General features: G+C 35.7%; 1 protein-coding gene across 7 annotated transcripts in view; it reads left to right on the top strand.

The window, feature by feature from the left end:
• ITPR2 (inositol 1,4,5-trisphosphate receptor type 2) overlaps positions 1 to 13,095 on the top strand; it is a 489,277-nt gene that overhangs the window by 377,273 nt on the left and 98,909 nt on the right. For all 7 annotated transcript variants that reach the window (XM_045061584.1, XM_019834732.3, XM_019834731.3 and 4 more), the window contains 2 exons: positions 3,713 to 3,905; positions 7,459 to 7,584. In XM_045061584.1, the coding sequence (XP_044917519.1) occupies positions 3,713 to 3,905; positions 7,459 to 7,584 (319 nt within the window). The remainder of the gene's footprint in view (positions 1 to 3,712; positions 3,906 to 7,458; positions 7,585 to 13,095) is intronic.

Genomic DNA, 13,095 nt, shown 5'->3' with positions numbered 1-13,095 from the left:
CTTTTTCACTTTGCTGATGGTTTCCTTTGATGTGCAAAAGCTTTTTAGTTTGATGTAGTCCCACTTGTTTATTTTTGCTTCTGTTGCCTTAGCTTTTGTCATGTGATTTAAATCATCTTCAAGACCTATGTCAAGGAACTCACTACCTGTTTTCTTCCAAGACTTTTTGTGGTTTCAAGTCTTCTGTTTAAGTTTTGATCATTTTGAGTTAATTTTTGTGTACTGTTTAAGGTAGTGGTCCAGTTTCATTCTTTTGCATGTAGCTGTCCAATTTTCCAAACCATTTACTGAAGAGACTGTCCTTTCCTCATTTTGTGTTCTTGGTTCCTTCATGGTTAACTAATTGACCACATATGCATGGATTTATTTCTGGGCTCTCTATTGTGTTCCATTCATCTGTGTTTCTGTTTTTATGCCAATACCACATTGTTTCATTACTATAGCTTTGTAATACTGTTTGAAATCAGGGAGTGTAATTTCTGTCTGTAACTTGCTTTGGCTATCTGGCGTCTTCAGTGGTTCCATACAAATTTTAAGACTGTTCCTTTTTTGTTAGGAGTGTTTGTTCCATTTGAAAAATGTCATGGAAATTTTGACAGGGATTGCATTGAATCTGTATATTGCTTAGGGTAGTATGGATATTTTAAAATTTTTAGTTTTTCCAAACAATGAGCGTGAAATATTTTTCCATTTATTTGTACCTTCTTCAATTTCTTTCATTGGTGTCTTACAGTTTTTAATATATAGATCTTTTAGCTCCTTGATTAAATTTATTTCTAGGTATTGGAGAGAGAGACAGAGAGAGAGAGAGAGAGAGAGAGAGAGAGAGAGAGAGAGAGAGAGACCGAGCACACAAGTGGGGGAGAGGAGCAGAGGGAGACAGACAGAGAGAGAATATCTTAAGCAGGCTTTATGCTCAGTGCAGAACTCCATGTGGGGCTTGATCCCATGACCCTGGGATCATGACCTTAGCCAAAATCTAGAGTTGGATGCTCAGATGACTGAGCCACCTAGGAGCCACTGTTGTGTTCTTTTTGATGAAATTCTGAATGAGGTTGTTTTCTTTATTTCTCTTTCTGATAGTTCATTATTAGTGTATAGCAATACAACAGAGTTTTGTGTATTAATTTTTGTGTCTTGCCACTTTACTGAATTTGTTTAGTATTCCTAACACTTTTTTGTTGGATTATTTAGGGTTTTCTATACCTAATATCATGTCCTCTAGATATAGTGACCATTTAACTTCTTTTTTTCCAATTTGGATGTCTTTTATTTTGTTTTCTTGTCTAATTGCTCTGGTTAGGACTTCTAATATTATGTTGAATAAAAGTGATATGTGTCTTGAGAACCAGAACAGGGCAGGGTTACCTAGTGAGCAAAAAGTGTGATGGGACAAAACAGAAGAATTAATGTTGATTTCAACACATCATTGTCTTGATACTGATCTTAGAGGAGGAACTTTCAGCTTTGCACTGTTGGTATATTATGATAGCTGTGTGACTTTGTCAGGTATGGCTTTTATGTTGAGATATGTTCCCTCTATACCCACTTTGTTGAAAGTTTTTACCATAAATGGATGTTGAACTTTCTCAAATGCTTTTTCTGCATCTGTTGAACTGATTATATGATTTTAATGTTTTATTTTGTTACTGTACTACATCACATTGACTGATTTGTGGATGTTGAACATCCCTTGCGTCCCTGGAGTATATCCCACTTGATCATGGTATACAGACACTATTTCTTAAATGCATCCTGAGAATTTTTTTTATGGTTTTATACTTTTGGATCAAGCAAAAAAAAACAACAACATTTTTTCCCCCTGCAATATAAATAGGTCCAATTTTTCTTTTGTACAATTGACTTCTTTAACCTGTGTTTGGAAATTTTATTTACTGCTACTAAATTTCATTCTGTGTGTGTATTTTTTTTCATTTTTTAATGTTTATTTATTTTTGAGAAAGAGAGACAGAGACAGAAACAGAGCATGAATAGGGGAGGGGCAGCAAGAGTGGGAGACACAAAATCTGAAACAGGCTCTACGCTGTGAACTGTCAGCACAGAGTCGACATGGGGCTCAAAGCCACGAACTGTGAGATCATGACCTGAGCCAAAGTCGGATGCTTAACCGACTGAGCCACCCAGGTGCCCCTTTTTTGTGTGTTTATATGATAGTATTCTAGCATTTAGTTTGCATATTTACATATCATTTAGGATAGCTTATATTACAAGTAACAGAACACCAGATTGACCATTGTTTGAACAATAAAAATATTTGATTATCCCACATAAAATGAAGTCTGTAGGTACTGGTAGTTCTACAATTGATTCAATAACTCAGTGATGTCTTCAGACATGCAGGCCTTTCCTATCTTACTTTGTGTCTTCCTTATTATGCTGGTGATATCTCACCTCAAGGTTGCAAAAGGGCTACCAGAGTTTTAGGCATCATGCCCTTCTATTACCTTTTGTTCTAAGTGGGAAGAAAAAGAATACAGGCCAAAACAAGAGTTTTTTGTATTTTGTATTTAGTTTTTTGGCTTTATTATTTTGTTTCTTTCATGTGACTCTCTGTTTTTTCAGGAAGCAAAATCTTTCCTGATTCCCTCTCTCCTGCCACCAGGATATTTCTACTTATGCCTCATTTCCTGGAACTAGGTCACATGCTTGCCCCACTATACCAGCCTGTGGTGAAGGGGAGTAGTAGGGTGGCCTTTCTGGCTTAGACCAATCCTGATTCATTCTTGAGGGATAAGCAGAGTATATAAACATGTACCTTGAGATTTAGTCTAAACAAACCCCTGTTGCATGGTGAATTCGTATGAAAATATTCAGCTGGTTTTTGTTTTGTTTAGTCTAACATTAAACTGTCACAAGTACCAAATAAGACAAGTTGAAAATAAGGAGTACTTACATCTAGTTATATATTTAAATGGATATTATACCTACAAAAATTTGTTTTGCCATGAGTAGGAAACATTTTAATGATATAAAGCACCTTTTTCTATAGAACTCAGGGCACATCACATTGAGTATGTCATTTGGTCTCCAACAGATGTTTTTAGGAAGAACAAGCTAAGAATAAGATGCAGATATACCAAGTGCTGTGTTTAAGGTTATGCAGCCAATCACTTAGTTCTTAATTCTCTGATGTAACTCATGAAAATTAAAAATGGGTGACAGAGGTTTAATGTTAGTCCAGAAAGAATAAAGATTTGGGGTTTTGTTATTTATAACATAGTATTTATGATACAGTCATCAGTTTTTCTTTTTTTATTATTTTTTAATATTCATTTATTATTTATTATTCATTTATTATTTTTTTTAATGTTCATTTACTTTTGAGAGAGAGAGAGAGACCTAGTGTGAGTGGGACAGGGGCAGAGAGAGAGAGGGAGACACAGAATCTGAAGCAGGCTTCAGGCTATGAGCTGTCCACCCAGAGCCCGACATGGGCTTGAACTCACAAACTGTGAGATCATGACCTGAGCCAAAGTCGGATGCTTAACCGACTGAGCCACCCAGGTGTCCCTAATTTTTCTTAAAGACAACAATGAAAAGTACACTAAAGGATTATTCTAGGGATTTCATGCTGGCATGTTTTTTCAAACTTAATTAATAAAATATCATTCATAAACTCATGCTACAAACACAAAATAGTCTAAGACTGAAGTGCCCAAAATCTAAAGCAAATGCACATTAATATTTTCAGATTGTTCGGCATGATAGGACAATGGAACAAATAGTTTTTCCTGTCCCCAATATATGTGAATACCTTACGCGGGAATCCAAGAGCCGTGTGTTCAACACAACTGAAAGGGATGAACAAGGAAGTAAAGTGAATGACTTTTTCCAGCAAACTGAAGATCTCTACAATGAAATGAAGTGGCAGAAGAAAATCAGGAGTAAGTACAATAAACTAAAATGGTTAGTTTTGAGCATAATGGTAGATAAATTGGTACTTTAGGATACATAACAGGATTCATTTAAATTTTTTTTTTTTACAGCTTATTTATTTATCCTGAGCGAGAGTGTGAGTAGAGCAGGGACAGAGAGAGAGGTAGAGAGAGAATCCCAAGTAGGCTTTATGCTGTTAGTGCAGAGTCTGACGCAGGGCTTGATCTCGCAAACCTTGAGATCATGACCTGAGCGCAAACCAAGACTTGGATGCTTAACTGACTGAGCCACCCAGGCATCCCTAAATTGGCTTTTAATTTCTTGCCATTTGATGGTACTCAAATCACTTATAGGCTTAAGAATATAATCTCAGTCCACACCTGAGTGAGAGCTGAGACACCTGTGGCTTAACAGAAACAGAAGACTACATTAGATCATCTTTTAGTGCTGATCCTGTAGTTTTATAAATATTATGAAATGCAAGCTTGCAGCTGTATATTTCAACTGCTGAACAGCTGCAAGTCTGCTGTCCTTGAATGGGCTGTGACTGGCCTTAACGATCAGTGAATGGGATGGAGAGACATCGGCACCAGCATGCTTGTCCTGTCTTATCTTAAGATCCTATGAGTGAGTAGATTGTTTAATGTTTTCTTGAAAGTCATTCTTTCAAAATATCTTTACCTTGCCAAGTCAGACTAAAAATTCTGTGACACTTGTATAAAAATAAAGCAATGTTATAATTTTACAGTTAAAAATTAATATAATGCAGGAGCGCCTGGGTAGCTCAGTCACTTGAGCATCGTTCTTGACTTCAGCCTACGTCATAATCTCATAGTTGTGAAACTGTAACTTGTGTTGGGCTCCACACTAAGTGTGGAGCCTGCTTGAGATTCTCTTTCTCTGCCTTGCCTCTGCCCCTCCCCTCCCCCCAAATTAATATAATACAGTTTCCATTACTTACATCACAGCAGTCAACTCTATATGGAAATATTGAGTTTTAAAATTTTTAAATTCTTTTTTTAAAGTTTATTTATTTGGGGGATAGGGTCAGAGTGAGAGGGGGCAGAAGATCTGAAGTGGGTTCTGTACTGACAGCAGAGAACCTGATGTGGGACTTGAAGTCACGAACCTTGAGAACCATGAGAACCTGAGCTGAAGTTGGACACTTAACCAACTGAGCCACCGAGGCACACCTAAAATTTCAAAATTTTAAAGTTTATAATACACTTTAGTTTGCTTCCCCAGATAAGGGATATCATGAGTTTTTAACAAAAATTAGTAGGGGGAAACTCTAGATTAGGTCTTTCCTATCCTTGGGGGATGTTTTCCAGACCAGCAGGCATATGTTCTCAATACCTCCATTCAACAGTGTTTCATCATTCCAGTTTCCCAGGAACTTTACTGAGTGTGGTTTATGGATTTGAGTGGCGCTTGTGACATACCATCTTTGGCTATAAGATTATGGTATGCACTGTTAGGCTTTCTTATCAGAATATTTGAAAAATAAAGAAATGACTCTCCCTTAGCATTTTGCCATATAGAACCTTATGGAATTCAGAGAAAATTTAGGGTGTCTAGAACACATACATGAAAATTCAACAATTTTATTTGGGACATTGGAAAAGCACACATTTTATCCCTGACTAAACTAAGTTGAATAATGAACTAGTGCTTGTGGGGTTTGTTCTTTTTTGGATAAATATTTTATCAGTTATTAAAAAACAAATCTGGAAATGAATTTCAATGTACATCTTACATTTAAAGTTTGGAAGCAACTTATTATGACGTTATAGATAGAAATGATTCATTGGATGTACTACAAATGTATGTATCAACATCTTCTATTTTGTCTTAATGTTCAACTTTTCATTTTGTTAAGTTTATTTATTTTGGGGGGGGGGAGAGCATGTGAGGGAGGAAAGGCAGAGAGAGAGGGAGGGAGAGAATCCCAAACAGGTTCCATGCTGCCAGCACAGAGCCCAGTGTGGGGCTCGATCTCAAGAACCATGAGATCATGACTTGAACCAAAGTCAAGAGTTGGGCACTTAACCAACTGAGTCATCTGGGTGCCCCAATATTCTGCTTTTTAAAATGAAGACTCCTAATAAAAATGATGGAGATGCAGATGTTTACAATTTAAGATACATCAGTCAATTAAATACCATAGCAAATCATAGCCTGTTTCAGTGTTGGGATGCTTTATTCCAAGAGAAGGAAAACAACATATACTGAAGGGAAGTGCAGTTTATAAGTGAGCAGCAGATCCCAGATTGGAATTCACAGAAAATAATTTGAAAAGTTTATAATTTCTCTTTGAAACTTGATGTTCCTTTCTCCCTCATGTAACTCCAATATTTTAGATGTGATGTTTAGATAGTAGCAGTTAGAGAATGGACAAGCTCTGAAAAAGCCATGTGGTCAAATTTGTATGCATTTCACATTTGTTCAGTTATTTAGGAGATGTAGATTTAGTAGATGCACCTACTAATTCATTTCTGAAGATAAATACAGAATCTCATTTCTGAAAATATTCAGTAAAGCCTCTCCCACTTATTAGTACTTCCTATTGTATCTTTCATGTTTTTCTGCCGTTAAAAACTTAAGTTCTTAGGAAGTGTTAAGGTTTAAAACTTAGATATTGTAAGGGGTGCCTGAGTGGTTCAGTTGGTTAAGCATCCAACTGTTGATTTCAGCTCAGGTCATGATGTCACAGTTCATGGGATTGATCCCACATTCATGGGATTCTCTCTTTCCCTCTCTTTTTGCCCTTCCCCCCAATCGTTCTCTCTTTCTCTCTCTCTCTCTCTCTCAAAAATAAATAAAACTTAGATATTATAAATCATGAGTTCCCAGTAAGCAGTATTATACCATGCTATTAAGGTTCAGAATTTCAGGTAACTTTGGGTCATAGGAATATTCATCAGACGTGAGTCTGGTTTGGGCTTTTTTTTTCCTTTTCCTTTTCCTTTTCCTTTTCCTTTTCCTTTTCCTTTTCCTTTTTCTTTTCTTTTTCTTTTCTTTTCTTTTCTCTTCTCTTCTTTACTTCTTTTTCTTCTTATTTTCTTCTTCTTCTTCTTCTTCTTCTTCTTCTTCTTCTTCTTCTTCTTTTCTTCTTCTTCTTCTTCTTTTGACTGTAAGGCATGGGAGTGGGACCAATTAATCAATATTACTGACTTACAAAGTGATACATACTGTTCTGTTAAGGGGGACCCCAGGCATCCACTAACCTGTCTTTCCCTTAACCTGCTCTAGGAATGTGTCAGAGGGAATTATTACAGAATCACCTTTTCTGACAATGTTTAGCAATTGCAAAATCACCCACCCCTTTATAATGGCTTGGGTGTAAATTGGCTGAAGAATAAAGAAGGAATCAAATAGAAAACTCCCTTATGGTACTGATTATACACTTTCTTAAATAAGTCATTTTGGATGTTTATTTAAATGTGCTTTTATACTACTTTACAAAAACACAATTTAGGAAAATGTTGTTTCAGTAGGGTTCTTGTGTTGAGATCAACATTAATTCTTCTGTTTTGTCCCATCACACTTTTTGCTCACTAGGTAACCCTGCCCTGTTCTGGTTCTCAAGGCATATATCCCTGTGGGGGAGCATTTCCTTCAACTTGGCTGTGTTCATCAATTTAGCTGTTGCTCTCTTCTACCCATTTGGGGATGATGGAGATGAAGGCAAGTGCTTGTCTTTCTTTAAATGATAAATATTTTAAGGTTCTAAAAATAATACTCTTAAAAATACATCCCTTAACTATTTAGAGCTTCAAAATAATAATAAGTTAATTCTTGTTACATAAACTTTTCTGTATTCATTGGAAGTAGACAATGGTGGTAAGTAGATTAGGCAGAAAACAATGGTCAATAGAAATGTTAGTTTTCCAAAACCTCATATACAGAAGAGCTATTAGAGGTATGCTAGACTGGCAAACAAAGCAATGAAAAAGAATTATTATTTCTACCTGATTAGTCTTACTGAAAGCATTTTTAATATGGTATCATCTTAATTATATACATATATGGGAAAATGAGAGGTTTCTGCAAAAATTACGATTACCTTAAATGGTGGAATTTGTAATTTGCCCTCTTCCTTGCTTTTTGTTTTATTTTAGTTTTCGATAGTGAACACACATGGACTCTGAAAAAAAATTTTTTTAATGTACAGCATAGAGCAGAATATGATCATAGAGAATATCTCACATTCTCAGATTAGAAGCTAATTCTTGTTTCCAATCTAGGACTTGTCTACATGATGACTGACTGAAATTAATATTATTAAACTAACAATAAATGAAGTTTTACAAAAGCAAAGATAAGAGATATCTCATTTTACATGAAATGGGAAGTAGAAGTGGAATATGCTGAAGGGTGGGACTGTGGAAAGTAAGTTTTGTTTAAGTCTGGCAAAGCGCATGGGAAAAATATGTTGCAGGCTTCGGATACATTCGGTAAATAGCTCTGAAATGTGTGTGGAGAGAATGGATTGAAGGAAAAGATGAGAAACATTAACAAACAAGAACCACAAAGTGCTTTTATATTTCACCTGTTCATAGAATTATTGTAAGAATTGAATGAGATGCTATATAGGTAAAGCATTTGGAACAGTACCTGGCAAGCATTCCATGAAGCTTAGTGGTTGTTGATGTCACTGTTGTTAAATATTAGCACAACAAAGGGAAGCCCAGTGAAAATAATAGTACAATGAGAGCAACAGGTATTTAAGCCGATTTCAGATGAACTGAAAGTGAGCATGAAGGGAAATGAGAATCCAGGACTAATTTGCCATTTCAAAGCTCTCTTACAGTTAATAGACATCAAAATCCAAACCTTTAGGTATAATTTGAATGCCTTTTTAAAAAGTTTGATATTTTAGAAGGCATGCTTGTACTGAAAGAAGAATACTCAACAGTGGAGCAGATGGGTGAGGAGTGAAAGAGAAAACATAGCAAATATTTGGCCATCCGTTGTGGGAAGTTGCAAATACACCAGGAAGTGGAAACAGCTTTCTTTTCACTGTTTAGTCTTATTTAGTGATGACAGCCCTCTTGGCAGAGAAGAATGTAACTCTCGTAAGAAGAGAAGTCCAGCATGAAATGATAAATTGGTATCATCTGCACACAGAACGTTGAGAGTAGGTTGTAGAGTCTCAGTTAATAGAAGCATAAGGTCTTAGATATGGAAGCAATTCTGGAAATCCTCTGATATCAAATCCTCATTTGACAGATAAAGAGATGGAATCCCAGAGAGGCTAAAAAATGGTAGACCTTAGTAGAAAGTTAACTCCTTTGTTTCCAATCCAGGACTTTTCTACATAGATAATTGGGTTGGGAGCATATAGATAACAGGAAGATGACAAATCTTCATATAGAAGATTATTTTTTCTGAGTTCCATTCTATGGTATCCCTTACTTGACCACTAGAGCCAATGTATATAGCCTCTGCTGCCACCTATTGTACATGAAATATAATGGTAATGGGCAATGCCACCCCTCTAGACATCTATTTTTTACTCATTCAGGAGAAAGTAAAATATCTGATACATTTTTGATACTTGCCTAGTAACAGTTATAGCAGTAATATTTATATAATAATAATAGTAGCTGATGTTGTTTACTATTTAGCTTTGATCAAGCAGAATGCTAAACACTTCACATACATAATTTCATTGACTCTTCCTGACAATCCTATAAAGCAAGCACTTCATCTTTATGGATGAAGATCTGAGGCTTAAGAAGATTTGCCCAATAATTCAGGAGAGGAGTCCATAAATATGTATTTTTTAACAAGCTCCCAAGGTATTGCTGATGCAGCTGGTCATTGAGCAAGAGCTTGAAACCACACGTATAGTAGTTTGGAGTAAGGCTTCAGTGTCAGAAAGAAATAGGACTAACAAAAACACGACTGAAAAACATGGTGCCTCATCATCATGTGAAGATGCAGATTTTACTCTTCCAAAAGGACTGGGTAATAGTTAATACTAGTAACCAAGGTGGAGGCTCAATCTTAGGTGTCCGTGTCGAGTGAGGGGCACTGATGCTAAGAGAGAAGAGAAGGCATGAGCTGCCATTTTGGCAATATGGAATCCCAAGGTCATGTTTGGCTAACCTAATTACAGTTCTGGATGAGTTATTTAATTATAATTCTATGAATAAAGTTAAAATTTTGGTCAGGATTAGCTCAGTCTTTAACCTTCAGTTGTACACTATGCGTAGCTAGGAAGACTGAGAAAACAAAGTCAAAACTGAGAAGCGTACTTGGACATCAGAACTGTCTGGAGAAGGATAATCCTGTGCTGGACATGCAAGTTCTCTAATGCTGGATTTTGTCAGACATAGTTTGGGTGACTACTTGCCAAGAGCACTTGGAGGTGATTTAAAGGTAGATTAGTTGAGCATTAACATTCCTTCCACAAAGTACATGAAAATGATGGAGGCATGTCAAAGAACACAAGATCCAACTTGCAAAGCTTCCCAGTGACCACATCTGCAGAAATTTTGAGGAAAAAAAATATATTGACAATAATACATAATAACCCATGGAATAAAATGAGAATCTAGGAGTCTATATGGATCATGAGAAAAGAAAGCTCCTCCTTACAATAGTATTCCAATTAATAAAAGTAGAAGGAGGGGCACCTGGGTGGCTCAGTCGGTTAAGCTTCTGACTCTTGATTTTGACTCAGGTCATGATCTCGTGGTTTGTGAGTTCAAGTTCTGTGTTGGGTTCTGTGATGACAGGGCGGAGCCTACTTGGAAATCTCTCTCCCTCTCTCTCTGTCCCCACCCCATTTTTGCTTTGCTCTCTGTCTTTCAAAATAAACTTTAAAAAAAAGCATTAAAAGAAAAATTAAAAATAAATGTAGAAGGAATGATGGATATAGAATATCACCATTTAGAATATCACCATTTGGCAAACAATACCGTAGTAAGAATCATCAATTAAATATTAGGACTACATTTAATGGATGCTAAAATTCACAGGTGAATATTAGATGAAAATGCATAATGAGACACAGGATATTGACATAGTCTCAAAGTGTTTTACCCCAACATACTTATTCATTACGAGAGGAGAAAGAATAACTTTAATTTGGAGAAATCACTTTAAATGATCAGCGTTAATGTCACCAGTAATGAGATGTCAATAACAAGTACCTCTTGATATGATCCACTGACAAGGACATGGCAGTATTAGCCAAAAATACATAAACTGAGGAAATTTTAGACAAACCCCAAATTAGGGACATTCTTCAAAATAATTGGTTAGTAATCTTTAAGCTTATGAAAGATAAAGATAGAGGAACGTTTCAAATTAATAGAGACTAAAGAGATATGACAACTGATATAACATGTGATCCTGGTCCAGATAAAGAATACTAATTGGGCAACTGATAAATTTTGAATAAGGCCTATAGATTAGATAAAAGTGATATATCATAATAAAGTACCTAGGAATAAACTTAACCAAGGAGGTGAAAGACCTGTACTCTGAACAATATAAAACACTGATGAAAGAAACTGGAAATGACACAAAGAAATGGAAAGATATTCCATGCTCACAGACTGAAGGAACCAATATTATTAAAATGTCCATACTACCCAAAGCAATCTACAGATTTAACGCAATCCCTATCAAAAGACCAACATCATGTTTTACAGAACTAGAACAAATAATCCTAAAATTTTATAGGACGACGAAAGTGGTGGAATATCCAAAGCCGCACAAAGCTGGAGGCATCACAACCCCAGATTTCTATTATACTACAAAGCTGTATAATCAAAACAGTATGGTCTAGCACATACACACACAAAAAGACACATATATCAGTGGAACGGAATAGAGAGCCTAGAAATAAACCCTTGCATTCATGGTCAATTAATCTTTGACAAAGGAGACAAGAATATGCAATGGGAAAAAGATAGTCTCTTCAACAAACGGTGCTCAGAAAACTGGACAGCCACATGCAGAAGAATGAAACTACACCACTTCCTTACGCTGTCACAAAAATAAACTCAAGATGGATTAAAGATCTAAATGTGAGACCTGAAACTGTAACAGTCCTAGAAGAAAACATAGACAGCAATCTTTTTGACATCAGCCATAGAGATATTTTTCTAGATCTGTCTCCTCAGGCAAGGGAAACAAAAGCAAAATTAAACTATTGAGACTACTCCAAAATAAAAAGCTTTTTCACAGCAAAAGGAAACCATCAACAAAACCAAAAGGCAACCTACTGAATGGGAGAAGATATTTGCAAATATCCGATAAAGGGTTAATATCCCTTAATAAATGTATTCAAAAACTCAAAATATATTGATTTATATTATCAAAATATATAAGCAATTCAACACTCCCCCCAAAAAATCAATTAAAAAATGGACAGAGCACCTGAATAGACATTTTTCCAAAGAAGACCTATAGATGGCCAGCAGACATATGAAAAGATGCTCAACATCACTCATCATCAGGGAAATGCAAATTAAAACCACAATAGATATCACCTTACACAGGTCAGAATGGCTAAAATCAAAACAACAAGAAGTAGCAAGTGTTGGTGAAGATGTGGAGATAAAGGAACCCTTGTGCGCTGTTGGTGGGAATGCAAACTGGTGCAGTCACTGTGGAAAATAGTATGGAGGTTCCTCAAAAAGTTAAACTAGGGTTAAAATAGAATAATTCAACTACTGAGTATTTATCCTGAGAAAATGAACATACTAATTTAAAAAGATATGGGCATCCCTATGTTTATTATAGCATTATTTACAATAGCCAAGATATGGAAGTGAACCCATGTTTATGCAAAAATGAATGGTTAAGTGAAATAAGTCAGTCAGAAAAAGACAAATACAGTATAATTTCACTCATCTGTGGAATTTGAGAAACAAAATAAGTGAACAAACAAAGAAAAAAACAGACAAAAAGACTCTTAAATACTGAGAATAAACTGGTGGCTTCCAGAGAGGAGGTGGGTGGGGAATGAGTGAAATAGAGAAAAAGAATTAAGAGGACATTTATCTTGATAAGCACTGAAAAATGTATAGAATTGTTAAATCATTTCATTGTTCACCTGGAACTAATATAACACTGCATGTTAATTATACTTCAATTTAAAAAAGAAAAGATAAATAAAAATAAAAAATGGTGTATTGCATTAATTTCTTGATATTCATGACTGTAATATGGTTATGT

This window comes from Felis catus, chromosome B4 (assembly GCF_018350175.1).
Source record: "Felis catus isolate Fca126 chromosome B4, F.catus_Fca126_mat1.0, whole genome shotgun sequence".
Lineage (NCBI taxonomy): Eukaryota > Metazoa > Chordata > Mammalia > Carnivora > Felidae > Felis > Felis catus.
This window is presented reverse-complemented; position numbering and strand designations above follow the sequence as displayed.